Raw genomic sequence first — 21,697 nt, forward strand, 5'->3', positions numbered from 1 at the left:
GAAGAACGGCGCTGATAAAATACATACTTTACAACGTTTACTATACACGTATGGGAAAATATTTTAGCTTTTTCAATTGTACACATGCCGTTCGTGTTGTATGCACTCGGAAGCCACAGACAAAAAAGGCTACTTTACAAACTCACAGATTATCTTCACATGGCCAAACTTTGCTCTGATTGGCTGTTCCACAGAATCTAGTCGAAAAAGTTAGTAGCAATTAGAACATGTCCTATTCCTCAAAACCAGTCAAGCAGTCAGCCAGGCGGCCATGATTACTACCCAGAAAGTCAGTTCATCGCCAACTAGGGCATTCCAACTAGAAATCCAGTTCCGTGTGATAGGGGCTTTATTGTGCAAATTGTCTGTGACTATTTTCATTAATTTTTTTCTTACATCCTACGTGTTTTTAAGCGATTGATTTGTATGTATGCTGGTGCAGAAGTTGTCAACAGCTTTTTTTGAGTTTGCTGTTAATTCTCGAAGCTCTTATTGGATCACGAACATGGGGATGGACAATTTGCTCGGTAATACTCATGGATCCCACTGTACACCCACCCACCTTACAACAAACACCAAAATTATAGGTCTTCCTAACCTAATAATTCCTGGCCTACAATTCCGCTTACGTTTAATAATGCATATGGGGTTACGTTTAGGAGGACCAGCTTTGAGATCTAGCATTTAATTTTAGCGTTTGTTGCAAGCTGCGTGTGTCCCGCACCAGATTCCTGAACGTGTAGCCACGCAGTGGAATCGAAATCACAACAAACGATTGTCGATAGGATATCTCGACTTTCTATTTCCTCCATCTGTATTTTGTAAACAAAATATGTAAACATTGATGCAAGGATCCTTGCAAATAAGGTTAGTACTACGATAAGTCCAATAGGTTAGAAAGCAGTGGATAGAATGTTCTGTTTTGCATGCAGTTATGGGGTAATGGAAGTACAAATAGATGTGAAAACATCTTGGCATCAGATGAGCGCACTTTGTACACTGAAATGCATCTACGTGAAACATATAAATCCCTCTATGCGCGAATCACTTGTCTGTGCGTGAACTCTATGTGCGTTACATTAAAAAAACCACCTTGGTAAATGTCTGTTATATCGGAGACACATTTCTTCACTTTTACAAAAGAAACTACTTACGGAAATGAGTTTCTGTAGTATTTTCAAAGTTCATGGAGGTATTTTCTCACCTTAGAATGCTGCACAACAAGAAATAAGCACTTTTGTTATAATAAATTTGCATTTTGTGCAAAGCGACAACATTATGCCATTGTTTCCATTATGTACCTGCAGATGGCGCGAGCATCGAAAGTCACGCGGTCTCACCAGTGTTTCCAAACGTGCCTTTGGTATAGGTACTTATTTACTATCCTTCGGACACATTTATTTATTTTTACGGAAGAAACAACTTACCGTGATAAGTTACTGTAGGATTGTCGAACATCGGGAAGGTGTTTTGTGTGATGTGGGAATGTTTCATAGCTGAAATTCATGTTGTTCGTTGAAAATTAATTCTCGGACGGAGAATAGCGTTTGGCGCGTACACCTTCATACGCCATCACCTTCGTACACCGTCGTGACTATCATGACGCGTCGTGATTGTGTTTTGTTCATGTTCATTGGGTATCCAGTGTTTCGAACTGTCTGCGTTTGCAACGAGAGTTAGAAGCATGATGTGTCCTGGATGCGAGGTGAAGTTTGTACCAGGTGTGGAGGATCCAGTGGGTTTTCTAATTGAACACGGGGTCGTGAAGAAAGGAAAGGAATGTCGTGTTAGTATCAGGATCTAGAAATTGGAAATAATTGCGAACCATTGACGCTAGCCCCACAAACCATTGGCACTAGCCCCACGAACCATTGGCGCATGGTTAGGTTAGGATACATAGTTAAAATTTGGTGTCGTGTTAGTATCAGGATCTAGAAATTGGAAATAATTGCGAACCATTGGCGCTAGCCCCACGCATACCCACTTTATATCAACAAAACACAAGCACGACGCGCGATATTGTATGTTCCGTAACGGAAGAAAGGGCCCAAAAGAATTACTCGTAATGTGAAAAATCGAAGTTTTTTCTCGTGCAAAAAGCATAATGGCACCTTCAACTATGTTCCGCAATACACAATTGGTAAGTACGAACCATTTAAAACTGAAAATATCCGATAGAAATGTGTCTCCGATATAACAGACATTTACCACAACCTTTAACAGGCATCTGAGTAGAAGAAAGACTTAAGGACGTTGCTGATAAAGCTTCAAATAAACACAGTACTTTCCACCTGTGTGCCGATAAATCTGACTGAAACGTGTGAAACTTAGCTAATGTAAATCGGGGGTAGATGTGTTATGGTACCAAGATCTTATAAATAAAATATTAAAACATGAATTAAGGAATGCAGTCATTATTCACGGTTCATTCTTGCTATTTTAAAACTATTAAGTCTTGTGCAGTGCACTATATTAATGTAGATACTTGAATCTGTTGACTTTGAATGGAACTAAATTGCAATTTTGAATTTCAGATGTCTACTGCATATGCCGATGCTGTTGCCTTTGGCTGCTCTTATGCTACACAAGAGGCAGAAGTACAGAAACAAATGTCACTCCTATCTATACAAGAAACTGCTGCTAGTGGAAGTGAACGAATGGTATGTACTTTACCAATGATGATTCGTTAAATTTTAAGGATTGGTTAATAAATTGGTAAATGTTCGATCTAGAACAAACAGATGATAAATTTCCCGTATCGGACAAACAGCTGAAATTTGCTACTTCATTTAATTTGAATATTTGTACTTACATATTCTGCATTGAGAAACATTGCTGAAGGTGGCATTTTGATTATTTCATGGAAATAAGCTCTATTTTAGACATATCGAGTAAGTTTTCTTTGTTTCTTTTCGCCTTCGGTAACACGCAAAATGGCGGTAACAGTTTCACTATCGTACTCGGCATGTAGTGTTTCCATGCACCCAAAAATACCTAACTAGTCCCACAAACCATTGACGCATAGCCACACAAACCATTCATACATAGCCCCACGAACCATTTCTGGTGAGGTTAGGTTAGGTAGTGTCACGTATAGGTTACAATAGTGAAAAATTGATTTAAAAAAAAATATGCGTAGCCCCACGGACCATTACACATAGCCCCACGAACCATTGACACATAGCCCCACAAACCATTTGCGGAAACGTACCTTCTTCAGTTACAAAAACATGTGTTTGGAAACACTGTCCGGGATTACGTCATCACACACAGGCTACATTCACCTGGAAGTAAATGGATGCAAGAGCTTTCGTGCATCGGTCACACATTTATATCGAAAAATAGATTATTTACCAGCCAAATTCAATGAATCATGCGAGAAAACACTTCCCTGAACTTCCACAAGTATAAAGAAACTGCATTCGGTAAGTAATTTCTTCTGTAAGTTTGAAGAAATTCGTTTGTCCGATACGAGAAATTTACCCAGATTTCTTCATTTGTACACAATAAACTACTAATGGAAATGACTTTATAGCCTATAGCATTGTACAAGTTCCTGAAGGTATTTTCTTTCATCGGGAAGCTATTTTAGCGGAAAATATTTATTTTTACTATGTTTGCCTAACCTAACCTAACACTACGTGAATGGTTTGTGGGGCTATCATGAATGGTCATTTTTTTTTTACTACGTTTTCCGAAACTAACCTAACACTACGTGAATGGTTTGTACATTATACACTTCCATAATGTCCCGCAATGCTATAGAATGCCCCACAAACCATTCTCGTAGTGTTAGGTTAGGCAAACATAGCAAAAAGAAATATTTTCCGCTAAAATAGCTTCCCGATGAAAGAAAATACCTTCAGGAACTTGTACAATGCTATATAAAGTCATTTCCGTTAGTAGTTTCTTGTGTACAAATGAAGAAATCTGTTTGTGCTAGATCGAACATTTACCAATTAAATTAAAATTTCATTTTGTGGAGTTTGACGAAAGTTGACTTACCTCGTTTTTTCCCCCTGACCCTACATTTGTTCTCATCACATGATTAGCAGATTAGATTAGAAAAGTGTTCATTGAGCAGACATGTTTTGGCCCCTCATACAACAAACTATTTTATCATGTACATGAAAATTAATAATTATAATACTGGTAATACAGTGAAAATATTCAATAAAGATATTAATAGAAAATCTAAAAGTGTATCTTAAAACAAAAAATAATTGTAAGCGTGAACTATTACACAAATTAAGGCATTCTTACATTAATATTTATCAAAATTGATAAAAGAAATTGGCAGTTAGTCATAGTAAAAATAATAGTTATAGTTACAGTTATGAACTATATGTCTCGAATAACTTTTACATTTTGCGACATCAAGTCTTATCATTGCTGTTATCTGACTTAGAAGACCAGAAGATGCTCCAATTGGGAATCAAATGTGCGACTGCTCATATTAAAGGTGCTAGCACAAGGGAGCATGATCTATCTATTACATTGATTTTAACAAATTACAAGACTGATGCATGATAAATTGTTGGCAGTTGGTCATCTATTTTATGCACTTACCAATTCTTTAAGAATTTAATGTGTAAATGTTGATTTAATTGTTTCAGAAGTTCATTTGTTATTCTCTTTCCTCCTTGCAGGAACCATGCTCATGCGAGGAAAGTGATTTCATAATTTTTTCTGAATTCTCCGAGGTGAAAGGTCCGATGACAATTTTTACAATTCCTCTGAATATAGAAGCTGTTGCTGGTATGGACATCAATGCTTTCATCATGAAGATTATGTCTGTTGATTACCAGGCAAATCCAAGGTAGTTTTGCTGAGGAAATTTCATTACTCTTATAAATGTTTTTTTTTGTAGCTCATCCTAGATTTTGATACAGGATTAATTTTTTAAAATAGAAAAACAACCGGAAATTTTTAAATATACAAACTTCACATATTGCAATAAATATCATGGTTGTGTTACCAGTGTAAATTTTTGACCCATACTTGTAATTACCAATGTAAAAGTTACACATACAAATGACCAATACTGCAGTACTGTATTTACTCACGTATAATGCACACTTTTTTCAAAATTTTTGTTTCCAATAAGTGTAGAATAATTCAGACCGCCAACATGAAAGTGAAATGGCAGTTTCCCATGATTTTTCACTTTGTTTTGGATCGTTTTGAGGCATCGAAAAAAAGTGGCACCATTCTTGTAGAATTTGAGCATGCACTCCCCATCACATGGGATGCGTATCAGTGGTATTTGTTGAGCAAGAGATAATATAAAATAAATTTCTGAGCTCTGCAAATCTATAACATAATTTTGATCTCTCTTTCTTCTAGTACAGAATAAATAAGGTGGTTATAGAAGTGAAAGGTTCGGGAAGCTAAACACAGTGGAGGGAGAGGGGGGAGGTGGCATGGGTTGCTGACTCATTGTATACACAAGACAATCTCCTTTTAATCCACATAGCAAAAGGTAACTCATCGAATAGGTATGATATTATTCACTCGTGACCAGCATAGCAACAGCTTTACTACCTGCAACTAAGATAGCCATTTCTTGAACCTGTATTATACTGCGCATTATATACAAGATGTACAGTAGAATAGGCAAGACAAGAAACTCACGCCCAAGCCATACGTAGGGGAGGAATGCACGGAAGCAGGGTTGGCAGTGCATACAGGCCAAACTGTTGTGCATTATGGTATGAGGCATTGTCAATAACCACCACACTGTTTGGTGTCAAATTTTGGATCAACTTCTCTCGTAGCCACTTCTAAAAATTTTGGGCATTAATATCATGGTGGTAATCGCCAGAAGATTTTCCAGTGCACCTGGAACAATACCCTCTTTGCCGCCAGCATGTACAACAATTACACGTTGCCATTTAGGCACCGGTGCTTTGATGCCAGCCGAGGTTCCATCCACCCAAGCTTCTTTCTTTGTTGTCGAGCTGTGAAAATAAGTCTCGTCAACGTAAACAATGGGTCGCCCTTGTGGACGAAAGATTTTTATGGCTTTGAGGTACGATGAATGTAAACTTCTTATTTCGTCCTTTTCTATAAGCAATTGTCTATCATTTTCTGCTTTTTTCCACTTAAACTCTAGGTCACGTATTATTACACCAGACACTGCCTTGGGACTCTTATTCTTTGATTCAAAACCCTTCGGATACCACGTTGGGCTTTCCCCATCCATAAGGTTAAATTCTTGCACAAAACGCCTAACAACACACGTGTCGAACTCGTCTATATCACTCTTGATTTTTTGGCGAGGTTGTATTTTATGGGGCGTATGAAAGTGTTTCTTCAATGTAGTGCATGCTTTACTTTCTCTTACAATTCTCCTCACACTCCTGAATGAAACACCACATGCGCGAGCCCCTCCTTTGCAGCTGTTTTTCGGACATACGAACTCCCACCTCATCTTTCATAAATGCATATACATTATATACAATTTCTTGCCCTTGGCTGTGGATTACTTTCCGTCAAACGAGTTTACTTGCTTTCTCTGAACTGCAAGCTTCCATGCTAGCAAGTACACTGCACACAAAATCACACACAAAACAAAAACACACTTTAAATGAAGACAAGGAAGTCTATCACGTTGTTTCTCGGTGCTCACACAACATTTCTGACATTCGGCAACCCTGCCTGTGTGCATGATAAGGGAAGTTCGCGCATGCGCTTGCCGCGTTTCCGACCCAGCACACTGGTGAGAGAGTTTCTTGTCTCACCTCTTGTACTGTACTTCTTCGTCTCTTTTGGTGACTCATTGGTCCACATAGAAACAGGTAACTCATCGAATAGGTATGATGTCATTCACTCGTGATCAGCATAGCAACACAACAGCTTTACTACCTACAACTAAGATAGCCATTTCTTGAACCTGTATTGTGCTGCGCATTATATACAAGATGTACTTGTTCGTCTTTTTTCCCCATCAAAAACCAGGGTGTGCATTATACATGCGTAAATATTGTATATACTTACATAAAAATGACAAATATTTTGCCAAGAAACGGAGTCATTCATTCATCATTTAAAATAATGTATACAAACACGATAGAAACTCTGTAATTAAAAATGTACATTGTGAAAAAAGGCTCCATGAGTTATGCATTTGCACTCATGAGAATAATAACAAAATGGAAGAATTCTATACACATTTACTGACTATTGGAATAATTATGAGAGTAGCAAAATTATCAACAAAGTTGCTATTAAAACCTAAACTCCTTGTTGCAACAATCCTCTGGGGACTAAGACCAACTGATAGCTTTCATTGAGTGATGTGTAGTCAGCACTTCATTTCTTGTTGCCTCCATTTTCCAGCTACAGTAAATATTACTGTTAAAGTGACATTTTCTCATGATGACATTTCATCCTGGTTCACCATATCTTTTTCAAGCTTATTTTACCAAATGTTTGTATATATGTATATGTATATATCTCTGCGTGCGTGCGTGGTTCTACGGCTTGTGATTAATGTGAGTGGATTAATAATTAATGGTTGTGTACTCTCTTTCATTGCAGCGGTCAGTTTACTATTTGTGAAGATGCACAGGTTTTGCAAACAGACATAATCAGAGGAATACATGCATATATTCATTATTTTACATTGAATGATGTATTTGCTCGTGGATTTGTGAGACCACTGTGTGTGTCTTACATAAGCAAGGATAAGTACAAGATCGAAAGGCTGTTCCCTGTTCTAAGGGAGCAATTCTCAAAGGTATGTACGCACATATTAATGAAAATGTTAGCTACAAATTGTTAAAGTTTCTTGACCAGTGTAATTTGCTTTGAATTTTTCGTGATGTAGTTTATAGTTTTGTTATTTTAGTAGATTTCTTTAGTAGTTGTAATTTAAAAAACACTATAAATGCAAAATGGCTATTTTCCATGATTTTTCACTTTGTAACAGAACGTTTTGCAACACGAAGAAATGCGGCACTGTTCTGGCAGAATTCGAGCATGCACCTCCCGTTACACGGAATGTGTATTAGTGTTATTTGTTGGGCATATTATTAATAGAAATAATAGAATATAACTTCCCAAGTGCTACAAATCCATAACATAATTTAGATCTCGCTTTCTTCTACTATTGAATAAAGAAGGTAGTTACAGAAGTGAAAGCTTTGGGATGCTAAACATAGTGGAGGGAGAGGGGTGAGGTAGCATGTTTGGTGAGTCATTGAATAGGTATGAAGTCATTCACGCTTGATCGGCATAGGACCTATAACTAAGAAAACCATTTTTTGTACCTGAATTGTAGTGTGCATTGTATGTGAGCTATAATTGTTTGTCACTTTTCCCCAACAAAAAACGTGCGCATTATACACGCACGCACATTATACACTCGTAAATACAGTATTTACCTCCTGACAGCAGAGGATTATATGAGTAAAAGACACTGCTGGTTAAAAGTTGAACACATTATTTCTTATCACAAATGGTGATATGTCACACATTTGTTGTTTGTATTTTAAGAACCAAATTACAAAATGGGCAGTTCATAGTACTGGTTTCTGCTTTCAATTCCACTGGAACTTATGATGCAAATGAGAAGTTTGTGAAAAATTACTACATTAGTGTTGTTTATGGTATTAAATAGAGAAGAAAGTGCATGTTCCAGCCCAAGGTCTTAAGACAGTGTCATATTTGCTAATGTTTATCTGTTCGAGAACAAGTTATAATTGTATAAATATTGCATTATTGTTTTTTTAGGCAACACGAATGATGAAGTACAGTAACAGGCTCTTGTTCTGTGATGAAGTGTCTCAAGTCCTTGCAGCCATTAAAGAAGCTCAATGCAAATATTTTTCTTTTATAAAGGTAACTTTACATGCATATGTTTAAATGTTTAAATTTAATGGTATTTGTATCACTTCACTAATGATTAATATCTTGCTTTTCTTTGTTCAGACAAAATTTGATGTTACTTGTTTTAAGTGAAGTTAAATTTTTCATGAATCATGTGATAAAATGTTCACTGAGGTATGCTTTTTTATAAACTTAAAATAGCCATGCAGTAACATTGTAATTTCTATTGTTTTAGTGTAATAGTTATTTTGAAATGATGATTTATGGAATGAAATATGGAGATAATCACAGTATTTCATTCATAACTACAGATCTAATTTTTTTAATGTAATTATTTTCTATAATGAATATTATCTTTCAGGTTTGTAGTGTTATAGCTAGGCACACATATGTATGGTGAATATAAAGATTTTGGTGTAAAAACTGGGCACATTTCAGGATCAGAATTAGTATATAAAATGGCATTTTCATGTTAAAATGGTGAATATAATCCTAAATTTGATTTCAAAACTACATTTACTACACAAAATAAGCATTTTTCTTCTAATAGCACATATATGTAGTTATTAGAGTATTAAGTTTATTCCTTTGTAAAGGAGTGCATTTTTGCTTTTCAAATTTATCCAGTAGAATTACTGTATATCTCTGAATGCAAGATGACTCCGAATCCAAGATGACCCCCTATTTTTCAACAAGGGATTACAGAAGAACTATTTTCAAAACTTGCAAATGGTTACCTTATTACAAGTAACTGAAGGAGACAATAAAAGTACCGGTACACAAAAAATAAAATCAGATCCAGACATCCCTTAGTCAGATAAGGATCTCACTTAGTCCTCCTCACTGGAATGGTTCACAGAATCTGCAGTGTCACTATCATTGTGATCTTGCTTTTCTTCCTATAGTAGATCGTCTTCACTCCCATCTAATGCATTTGTTACACAGCACTTCTTAAAGCCGTTCACAATTGATGCACTGGATATGCGTGTCCAAGCAGTCTGGATCCATTCCGCAATTAGAGATACTGAAGGCTTCTTCAACTTCCCGGTAGGGGTCAGGGCTTGACCACCTTGAAGCAACCGATTGCTGTACAGCTGCTTCAGATGGTATTTAAATGGCTTATTCACCACCACATCTAACACTTGTAGTTGCGAAGACATGACGACAAGATCTGTCTTTAATTTCAGGATTTCTTCCTTCACTGCTGGTGTCAGATGCCCCTTGAAAGCATCAAGGATCAACATCCCACCTTTCTTTAGAAGAGCACCTGGCCTCCTGTTTCAGACTGTGTGGAGTCAATTTATAACCAGTTCATTGGTCATCCACCCTTTTCCATTGCAACGAAATATGACACCAGGTGGCAGCTTTTCCTTTGGCATAGTTTTACGATTGAGGAAGATGTAGGGTCACACTTTGTTCCATCGCCAAGCACACACAACATCATGGTGATTCCCAATTTCTCGTTGCCTGTTGTGCAAACCAATGCACTTTTGGCGCCTTTCTCTTCAACTGTTGTACTGGATGGCATGTCAAAGTAAACAGGAGTCTCGTCAGCATTTCCGATTTGCCGTAAGAGGTAATCATGTTCCTTTCTCAGTCTTATAACGTGTCGCTGATACTCAATCAACTTCTCCGCATATGATGCTGGAAGACGCTTAGCAAGAGATGTTCGATGTCACAGCACAAGTCCAGTGCATTGCATCATCCTTGTACACCACCCAGAGCTGGCTTTAAATTGGACACAGTGTTCCTGTGCCAATTCACGTGCTCTAATTCGTATTACATTGCGGAAAACTGCCAGTCTTTCTTTACGTTTCTCACGCACAAATGCCACTACTTCCATTTCAATATTTTCGAAACATCCACTCTGTGGGCTACTGAAAGATTTTCTAGTCGACTGAGCATTTTTCAGACGTTCTTTCTCCTTTCGTCAGCTCCGAACATTACCTTCTCTGACTCCATACTTTCTCGATGCAACACAATTGTTTGTTGCTTCTGCATGTCGAACAACCATGATTTTGAAATTTGCATCATAGTAATGCATGCACCCTGTTGCAAAGTTCGATGTTGAACCACGTTGTTCAACACTACAACCCATTACAGATGGGTGTTATCGTAAAATAAAGTCAAGAAGATAGCGTATATGTACCACCTTTGTTTAGTACGGTATATCACACTTTACTACGAAGTTTAAAAGTGGAATCTACGTCTCACAACAATTGATAAAAAAATGTTTACCACAACATTACTATGTGCTATCTCACAACAATGCTCAAAGTGTATGCGTACGTTCTAGGCTAAAGCGGTAGGCATGGCAGAGGGTAGAGTTAGAGCCTAATGAAAGCTCGTGATTCTGTTCAGTAAAGAAAAAAAAACCTCCACATCATATGCCGTGAAAGCAAGATGACCCCATACTTCTGGGCACGAAATTACGGCAAAAAACCTCATCTTGGATTCTGAAATATACGGTAATTATATTTTCCGTCATTTGCATAACTGACAGGATAATAAAGACTTCAGAAAATGTTGTGTCAGTTAATAAACTCTATATTTCATGTTTGAGGGTTTATTTTGCATTTTGCAGTTCATTTTGCATCTTTTCATTAAAAAACATGTTAGGAAGATGCACCTCACACCATTAAAAAACATGAAAAATTACATTACAGTGCATTATCTCACATTTTTTCATGTTTCTGTCAAAAGTTAAATATGCATGCTATACGGCACTTGACTTGCTAGCATATTGACAAACTTTATAATGTCAGTATATTACAGTTAACAAAAAATTACAACAAAAAACAGTGTAAAAAATTTGAAAATTCTTACATCTCTTAATTAAATATAACTAAGCAATTTAAATAAATGATTTATTTTTCATCATGAAATGAACATAAGTTTCCATGCTGTGGTATTTAAAATTAATTACATAATTACTCTAGTCAATACTTTTTAATAGGATGGATGGTCGTTGCCAACTTTATCATTAGGAACGAAAATTTATGGTAAATGGAAGTCCACAAAAGTGGAAAAAATGCTAGATTAGCAATGTACAGGGTGATTCAAGAAGAATATACATATTTCAAACCAGTATGCTGTCGAAACTACTGATCACTGAACAGCACGGTGCTCCTTGGCGGAAGATAACATTGTCTAGTTTCAATCAATTGCCGCTAGATCGCTCATGCAGTGCTGTTTGTCTTTACGATCCCACTACTTCAGTCAGATTGAAAATGGTGACTCGGCAGCAGAAGGCGTTTTGTGTCCTCGAGTTTGCTAAGTGTAACTTGGTGATTGCAATGCAAAATCGTTTCCGTGTGAAATACCAAATCGATCCTCCTAACGAATGGAACATTGGCAGATGGTATAGACAGTTCGTAGACATGGGTTGTTTATGTATATGAAAAAGCCCTGGGAGGCCACATGTGTGTGAAAAAAAATGTTGCAAGATTCCAAGCTGCCAGAGTTTGGAATGAATTTGAGTACCGCTGCAATGTTGTTCGTGCCGCTGGTAGAGGACACATTGAACATTTTTAGATATTCGTAAGTAAGTGTCAAAACTTTCAGAGTTGTACTACTTCTATTTTTTCAAATATATATGTTTGAAATACGTATATTCTTTTTGAATCACCCTGTATAATGGTGATGAAAAAATATCTTATTCTTCTGCATGATAAATGGTAACAACATACAAAAACAGCTATAAATTGGTAAACTTCTTGAATTGTGTGTCAAGGGCATTCTGGGAAAGGGGAAGTTCAAATTCCCAATCAAGTTTTTGCACATTATTAAATAATCTCATTTTGGACAATTTTCAATTCACTCACACTCAATAATTCTTAGAATCTCAGCTTCTATGGAAATTCAGTGAGAAATAGTATCAAGATTAGAACTGTTCTGTAGAGGAAATATTTTTTTGTTCAATCATCCAACATGCTACATCACACTACATGGTATGTTTCAGAACACACAGAAATGTTATTTCATCCACTCTTAATCCCATTCCGCTCACCCTGTGTTTTTTCATATGATGACGTATAAGGTATTTTGAAAATAGCTTGTATGGAGTTGGGGACTCACTCGAACCATGGAATAGTTTGCGGGTGCTGATTCAAAAATAATGACCACAAAAAAGTTTCCTACAAAAGTTTGGGATTAAAGAGATCCATGAAATGAGGTGCCACTTGGTCCCTTCACCGATTGTGCGAATTAAACTTTTTTGCTTTTGGGGGGATGCCCACTCCAAGCCCCAGGATTTTTTCTCAGGTGGGGCAAGTAAGATTTCATATCTTGCCCTTCAGTCATAGAAACTTGCATTGTTATTGTTATTATTATTGCTATTACTACTACTATTACTACTTTACAAATCATAAATTTCAAATTGAATTTAAAATACTTTGAAGCTATATACAAGTTCAGACTCCAGTCTGCTAACTAGGTAGAAACTGGATTCGCTTTACTTCCTTTCCATAAACATCTATCACTTTGTTGATGGACAGTTCTTTGTCTTTTCGTACTTTTTCACAAAAGATAGACATCAATCAGATGTCACTTAATCTACTGTCCTTCATGGTATGTACCTCTGATCCATGTTTTTACATGCCGAAGGGTAGTGTAAAAAAAGAAGTAATAATTGAAAATTACGGGGTGTGAATTTTCGAGGTCAGATCCAGACTTTTCGTAATCCAGAACACCTGAGAAAATCCAAAGGATCTTATTTAAAAGAGGCTAATTCTTGATATATTCTGCACTACAAGTGTCTGAAATTTCTTCAAATTAACAGTTTTTATACCAGAAGTGCATAAACAATCACTTGAAGAGGAAATAGTGTGTACACTCCGAGATGTAAACCGCATAGGGAAATTTCAAAAATTTTCCGTCCTGATCGGGAAATGGAGAATTGTTTCAGTCCCGAACGTCAGAATTATTAATATTTCCTTCTCAATCCCATCCCACCGAAAATTTTTCCATCCTGCACACCCCTAGCTACAGCAGTCAACACAATTCTAATGTCTTTTGTGTCAACGTTCTCTCATTATTTTGTTGGACATGGCAGTTAATTGCTGTAACTGACAGCCTGTAAATAGCAGAAAGCAATATTCTTAGTAATAAAATATCACTACAATTTAACCATTAGAATTACATGAACTTTTTCCAGATATCTCACTTGTTGGCACCATTGGCCCACTCAAAGGCTTATTTGCGATTTTGGGAAGTAGGTTTTTTGGGTGTGCAAATTTGTATATATGTTACCACTCAGCAAACTAAACAATTCCCTTGTGGTCCTAAGTACTTTAGCACATTGGTTCTAACCTAGGTCATTAAATCTTACTTAATACATTTATGACGTAATTTAGAAACCAGTGTATTTACATTCTAAGAAAACCCAAACGCATACACAAAAAGAGCTATCGAACTAGTAACACCGAAAACTTATCCAAATTTCCATTACCAGGTTCAAACGTAATGTCCATTTAAGCACCTACATGTTTCTTGTGATCACCTTAATACATATTCAATGAGGTAGCTCAGTTGCAGAATGGTCCTCCTTTAAACCACAAGGTTGCATCTTTCCGCCCTGAAAATCTTTGATGTCTTGACAATTAATGGACACAAATGAATTTTCAGTTGTTTGTTACAGTTAAGAAATGCTTTTAATGTATGCTTTCATATCTTGTGGGTGTGTGAATTACTCACAATTACAGAATAATAAGCATTCTTAAAAAATATTAAAAAAAATATATATATTTAAAAACTACTAAACTTATTTTACTTACGATTAGTGAGTATGTACTATTTCCAAACAACGTTTTAGAAATCAACTGTTTCCTTCATCAGGTTCTTTCTTGACTAGCGAGATCGCTCCATAGCCACGTCAAATTGTATATACTCACTAATCGTAAGTAAAATAAGTTTAGTATTTTTAAAAATATTTTTAAGAATGCTTATTATCTTTAGGCTTTCAATTCCATTTTCTTTGAGGGGGATGAAAACATCCCTGACAGGGATAAAAATCATTTTCTTTTACCGGGGATAAAATGTTTTGTGGGGGGAGAACCCTGGCATCCCCCCCCCCCCCCCCCCCGTTATTCGCACACTGCCTTTACCTCATACCTAGAAGCATGCATATTTCGTTTTTGGCGAAAACACAAAATGTGAAATAACATGCTGTAATGTTAATTTTTCATGTTTCTGAAAGGTGTGCGATGCATTTTCCTAACCTGTTTTGTCACGAAATGAACTGCAAAATGTAAAATACTCTTAAACACGAAATTTAGAGTTTATTTACCGATGCAACACTTTCTGAAGTTTGAATTATCCTGAGAGTTATGCAATTCACGGAAAATTGATTAACTCTGCTGTAAATATTTGAGAAGCAAAAATGGTCCACTTTATACTGGAATAAACTTAACACTCTGGTAAGTCCCAGCGTAGAGAATTTACATTTACAACCAGGCAACTCTGACATCTACAGTGTTTCATAGTCAACAGATTCCATTGTGATAGTACTGACAGAGACGATTCCATACAGGTAAAACAGCGAAAAATCAGGCGAAGCCACACCGGCTTGGTAGCTCAGCGGTAGAGAAATGGCACAGTATGCCTGAGACCTGGGTTATAGTCCTCGTCAAGTCTGTATTTTTCGCTGAAAATTCTACGTAACAAGATTCATGTATGTCAACAATTGCAACTAAGGTACATGAAATTAATAGTAAATTAAATAATACAACATCCAAATTAACGGTCAACTATACATTTCAGCATGTTATTTTTTGTATTACTTTTATTTGTTTAATTTTTTCCCCACAGAAGGAAGAATGCAGAGATACTTCATTTGAGAAGGAGAAAAGGCCATCAGAGAATGTAGACATAAACCAACTGGTACATCAATTTGGGGAGTATAACAACATGTATCACACTACAGAACAGTTTCTCGTAAGTGTCTTATTCTTTAACTTGTACTTTGTATGAGTTTAAGTGACATAAGACAACAGTTTAGCCTTTTTGTTTGAATTTATGCAGAGAAAAAGAAATTGCAAATTGTAATGAAAACTTATGTTTTTAAAATTATATAGGATGGTGAAATTATATCTTACAAGTTAATAGCTGACCGAATCTTAGTGGGAAACAAAAACAAGCAGTAAGTTACATAAAATAGAATTTTAGATGCACTCTTACTACGATTTATAAATATTTTTTATTACATCTATAATGGAACCCTAAATGTATGTTTCTGGACTTTATATTTTCCCATTCACATTCAGTCTTCTTGGTTTCAATTAAGCAAAATATAATAATTTTTCCACAGATTTAAAGTTTTCCTACACTTTAATATTTTTTTAAAACTTGGTCTTCCAAAAAACATAAAATTGAGGTTCCACTGTAATCTGAATATCCACATTTTTTTAAATGCATCTAACTATCATCTGTATTATTCACATATTCCGGTTACATATTGCTTTCAAACTACGAGGGACATCTGGAAAGTAGTACCAGTTCACAGCATGTGGTTCGCTAGTGACATGAGTAGCCGCCACTCAAGTTCAAAAGAACTTCAGTTGACTGTCTGCTCAGTGTGTGCAGAGTTTCGTAGTGCTGTCATTGTAGTTATTGTTTCTGTGTGTGTTTACAACTCTCAAAAATATTGAAAATGCCACCACTTGCGAAGTTAGGGCTGTGATCAGATTTCTCAATGCCAGAAATGTGCGACCATGTGATATTCACCGTCAATTAAAGGAGGTTTCATATTGTGATGCATTGAAGAAATTATGGCGGGCAATTCAATATTGACGGCGAGGTCTGTTGTCTACCGGCGGTATTCTCCTCCACAACAATGCCACGCCTCATACTGACAACACAGCAACTTCTCCAACAATTCAAGTGGGAAATTTTCAACCATCCACCCTACATCCTGGACCTGGCTCCTTCAGATTTCCATCTTTTCACAAAAATAAAGGACATTTTGGGAGGAAAGAAATTTCACAGTGATGAGGAACTGAGAGAAGGGGTGACTGACTACTTTTCTCAATGGACTGGCGGCAGAGGAATATGAAGCTGGGTTACAAAAACTAGTCACATGTTATGACAAATGGTTAAATGTACATGGTGACTATGTAGAGAAGTAGTTTAAAGTTTGTGGTTAACAATTACAAAGTTTTGTCAAAAAATATTTGTTAGTTTTTTTTTTAAATTCAAAAACCGGTACTATTTTCCGGATGGCCCTCATACATATTGGATGAATGCATAGCACAAGTGTGGTAACAGAATCACATCTTACAAAAAATCATTAGTATCATTCAACTCATTACACAGTATTATTGTATATTTATGTAAGTGGAAATTGGAAATTCAGATATCTACCATCCAAATTTCCTGGTTCAGTTGAAACTCATCATGGAAGCTGTAGTGGACAAGCAGGGAAATATACATGTTGATACTGGTTCAGTAAAATTTTAAAAAATGGCTCTGAATATTTTGTTATATTAATACATTTCTGTAATGTACTTATTAGGGATTGGGCAGCTTAATCAGTTCTCTATCAGTATCAGTGTATTGGTTTATTGGTAAAATTACCAACAATTTTACTGATCTCATATATCTATAAATATCTCAAAATTTATAGTAATATTGTGCCATTTTGTTATAATTTTTATGGACATAAACATATACATTGAAACCCCGATTTTAAGTTCCCAGGTTTTACATTTTTCCACACTATACACTCAATCGTGATCGTTTCAACATAGCAAAATGTTATAAAACTTTCCTCAATTTTACATTTTCCCGTATTTTAGTTTCCTGAGCTTGCTCCCCTAAAAAAACGTAAAATCGAGGTTCCGCTGTAATTTCCATTTTGTTCTCTCTTTTTTTAAAGTTAATATCTAAATATGCAGCTTCTCTTGCATTGGAAAAGCTTGGTTCATCTGGAAGTACTATACATTTATTAATGAGGTCAAGGAACCATTTGGAATTTTATATCAGATCGGTACGGTAAATTTTATCGGTATCAGTCAGAATTTCATATCCTAGTACTTATATAATATTTTGTTTTGCAGGTTGATGAATTCTGCGAAGAAGTAACAAACATCTGGAGAAATGCTTTCCACTTACATGAGGAAATGGAGGCTATCAGTTGTGTTGCAGAGGCAAAAAGCACTAAGGAAGATTTAATAGCATTAGTGTGTACTAACTTTAGCTCCTCAAAGAGGGAGCCAGAATCTTTGCGCCCCATTTTGACGCTTTGTTCATGGGGAATCGTTAGCAGTTTATGGAAACTTTGCAAAATACAAAAGAGACATAATATATGCAGGCTCAAGATTCGATTGGGCAACTTCCCTTTTGGAAAATATGAAAATAATATGCCTAGTAGTGTCTATGATGTAGCTCCTATGGTTGATTTAGATAAAAAGCTTGAATCAAGTGAAGAGCTTGAAGTTGTGGAGGGGACTTCGTGTCGCACATATCTGCAGCTTCTGAAGTGCATCGATCATGTATCATTCGAAGAAGATGGGCAGTCGGATGAACATACGCTAGTAGGAAGCAGATCTGAATATGTGGATTCTTATTTTGTAAGTGATACATTGATGAAGTTTGTAACTATATTTTTATTTAAATACAGAGTATCTATAAAATAACTCTGGGGTTTTGAAGCTAAATATTTTATTAAAAACTGACACTCAGGAAAAAGTAAATACATATTTTTGAAGGTATTGTTATCAAGTTTTGTTTACAATTTAGTAAATTCAAATGTGTACCCCGTTTGTAGCATGGCACACATCCAAACGATAATCAACTTCTTGCCACGTCCTGGCCAGCATGTCTGGGGTGATGGTTGCCACAGATGCGATAATTCTTTGCCTTAGATGGTTGACATCTTGAATTTTCTCTGCATAAACCATGTTCTTCACATGTCCCCATAAGCAAAAGTCTAAGAGAGTAAAGTCTGGACTTCTTGGAGGCCAAGGAATAGGCCCTTTCCTTCCACTCCACACTTCCAGTCCCTTTAAACGCCTTAAGCCATTGACAAATGGTTTTGTCTGAAGGCTAAACACCACCATACTCGCGTCGAAAGTTCCACTGTACAGTAATAACAGATCCAGTTTCTACAAGCTATATCACACACTGCGCCTTCTGTTGTGGCGTTGCCGTTGAACTTAACTGCACTGACTTTTGTTCGGCTCGACTCGGCCACTTCAAGGTCAACGCTGCACAGCATTGCCAACCTTTGTTGGAATAAACTCCAAAGGGCATGAATAAAATTTGATGATCTACTGATTTCAAAGTAATTAACTAACCCGAGTTACATAATACTGTTTGCACGCTATCATGGTTTAAAACCCTGTAGTTCTTTTATAGACACCCTGTATTTTGCCCTATTATTAGGAACATATTTTTGGTAAATAAAAAAGCAAAATTTTGGTTAAAAATCTGAGTCAGTTGCAGGTTCAAATGTGGTAAATAAAATAAAACTTTGCTGTCATAGCGGTGAAAAAGCTGTATATAAAATGACATTTTGGTTTTAAAAATGGGAATATAATCCCAAATTTGATTTAGAAACTGCACTTGCTACACAAAAGAAACATATCACTTGTAATAACACATTTATGTCAGTACCAGAATATTAAGTTTATTCCTGTATAAAGGGGTCCATTTTTGTTTCTCAAATATTTACGTCAGAATTGATCAATCCTTCGTGAATTCATAACTCAAATGATAATTTGACTTCAGAAAGTGTCGCGTCGGTAAATAAACTGTAAATTCCGTGTTTAAGAATCTTTTTCGCATTTTGCAGTTCATTTCGCATCATTTTGTGACAAAACGGGGTAGGAAAATGCACCTCACACCTATCAGAAAGATGAAAAATTAACATTACAATGTGTTATTTCACATTTCGTCAAAAACGAAATATGCATGCCTCTACCTATTCAAGGGAAGTTATATATAAAGAAATTTTGTAATCAAGGTGTCCCGAGTTCGATACCCGGTGGAGGCACAAGTGGTTCGGATTCCAATTTAAACTGTAGGCCCAGTCCCGATTAGCCTTACTGTGCATAAAGTGGACTTAAAACACCAATTCAACATTCCATATTGTATCAGTTTATTGGCAAAATTATTGGTAATTTTACCGATTCGATATAACTACAAATATCTTACAATTTTGTGAACTATTGTGCCATTTTGTTATAAGTTTTATAGACATAAACATATAGTATCCATTGTAAACGTATTGTATCCATTGTGTTCCTTTTTTTAACGTAATTGTTTTAATGTGCAGCTTCTTGTGCATTGCAAAAGCTTGGTTGACAGGAAAAGAACTTTGACGAAGTTCCAAAAATCGATGTTTTCACAATATTACGAGGGACACTGGCAACACTGTTGCTGTCACGTGCCACTAGCAGACGTGTTTCACCTCAGGCTATCACACTAAGGCACTTTTAACAACAAAGGAGAAAGTTGGTTATTCTCGAACATATGCAATAAATTACATACACCTTCCAACACTGAAATGTGGGTACAGAAGAACGTGTATCAATTGTTATATTTTCTGTGCCTTAGGTGGTTGCTGTTTGCCGCGAACGGCATTTGCAGATTGTGTCTACTTATGCTGATGTCATGTGTGTGTTTTCAAAATGCCATATTCTACACAGGAAAGAGTGTTAATTGTTGAAGAATATATCCGAACAACGTCATATTCTGGCGTAAAAGAAGTATTTAGTGCCAAGTTTCCGACTAGTCCCTCTCCAGATAACTCGTCAATTTTTCGTCTTGTGCAAAGGTTTCGCCAAACTGGGTCAGTACATGGCAGGCAACGTTCAGGGCTCCCTTCTGTGTTAGGACCTGATGTTCTGCAGCGTGTTGAACAAAGAATGGTGAAGTAGCCACAAAAGTCTGTTCGGAAGCTCGCCTCAGAATTGGACTTAGGCAAGTCAACTGCTCACAAGGCTATACGGAAATTGAAATTTTACCCGTATAGAGTTCGTGTTGTTCATGAATTGAAAGCGGTGGATGTCCCGGCACGGTTGCGTTACTGTCATTGGTTTCAATCATTCGTGGTATGAATGTACTGAATAACGTTTCTTTTTAGCGACGAAGCCTGGTTTCAATTGAATGGGTACGTCAACAGCCAAAATTCCAGGCGTTGGGCGACAGAAAACCCACATCAGTTGCATGAACTACCCTTGCACTCCCTGAAAACCGGTGTATGGTGTGGAATATCGCGACGTTGTATTATGGGACCGTTATTCTTTGAGACAACAGTGGATACCGCTGTGTACGGGGATCTCATGATGCAATTCGTTGCTCTCCTGGAAGAAGACGAATGTGATGCTTGGCTACAACAAGATGGAGCCACTTGACATACATCTAATGAATTTCTTCGTATGCTGGGGGATTTTTTTGGTGATCGTCTAATATCCAAGGATTTATGGCCCAGTCGCTCGCCCGATTTAACATCTGCAGATTTTTTTCTGTGGGTTTACTTAAAAGGGAAAGTATACCAACCGAGACCCAGAACATTGGAGGAGCTGAAATGAAACATTACAAAGGAAATTGATAATATCGGTGCTGCAACCCTCAGGAAGGTATCTGAGAACATGATCAAGCGAACCAACATATGTATCCAAGAAAATGGTGGACACTTCTAACATTTGCTTTAATTTGTAGGGATACCCACATTTCAGGGTTGCAAGGTGTATGTCATTTATTGCATATGTTCGAGAATAATCAACTTTCTCCTTTGTTGTTAAAAGTGCCTTAGTGTGATAGCCTGAGGTGAAACACGTCTGTTCACGTGACAGCAACAGTGTTGCCAGTGTCCCTCGTAATACTGTGAAAACATCGATTTTTGGAACAGCCCATTTATTCCCTT

The 21,697-nt window shown here is 36.6% G+C and overlaps 1 protein-coding gene across 3 annotated transcripts in view; it reads left to right on the forward strand.

The window, feature by feature from the left end:
• The first annotated feature begins 801 nt into the window (after window positions 1-801).
• The window catches only part of LOC146000073 (guanine nucleotide exchange protein smcr8a-like), a 39,782-nt gene continuing 18,886 nt past the window's right edge, over window positions 802-21,697 (forward strand). Inside the window, exons 1-7 of one of the 3 annotated variants that reach the window (XM_083137401.1) lie at window positions 802-867; window positions 2,535-2,660; window positions 4,650-4,819; window positions 7,543-7,741; window positions 8,737-8,844; window positions 15,640-15,765; window positions 17,886-18,398. In XM_083137401.1, coding sequence (XP_082993527.1) covers window positions 2,535-2,660; window positions 4,650-4,819; window positions 7,543-7,741; window positions 8,737-8,844; window positions 15,640-15,765; window positions 17,886-18,398 — 1,242 coding nt within the window. In that variant the 5' untranslated portion in view covers window positions 802-867. Of the gene's footprint in view, window positions 868-915; window positions 940-1,011; window positions 1,070-2,534; window positions 2,661-4,649; window positions 4,820-7,542; window positions 7,742-8,736; window positions 8,845-15,639; window positions 15,766-17,885; window positions 18,399-21,697 lie in introns of those variants that run through there. The other 2 variants (XM_083137402.1, XM_083137403.1) reach the window with 2 other exon arrangements.

Source organism: Lepisma saccharinum, chromosome 16, assembly GCF_977018435.1.
Source record: "Lepisma saccharinum chromosome 16, izLepSacc3.1, whole genome shotgun sequence".
NCBI classification, from domain to species: Eukaryota; Metazoa; Arthropoda; class Insecta; order Zygentoma; family Lepismatidae; genus Lepisma; species Lepisma saccharinum.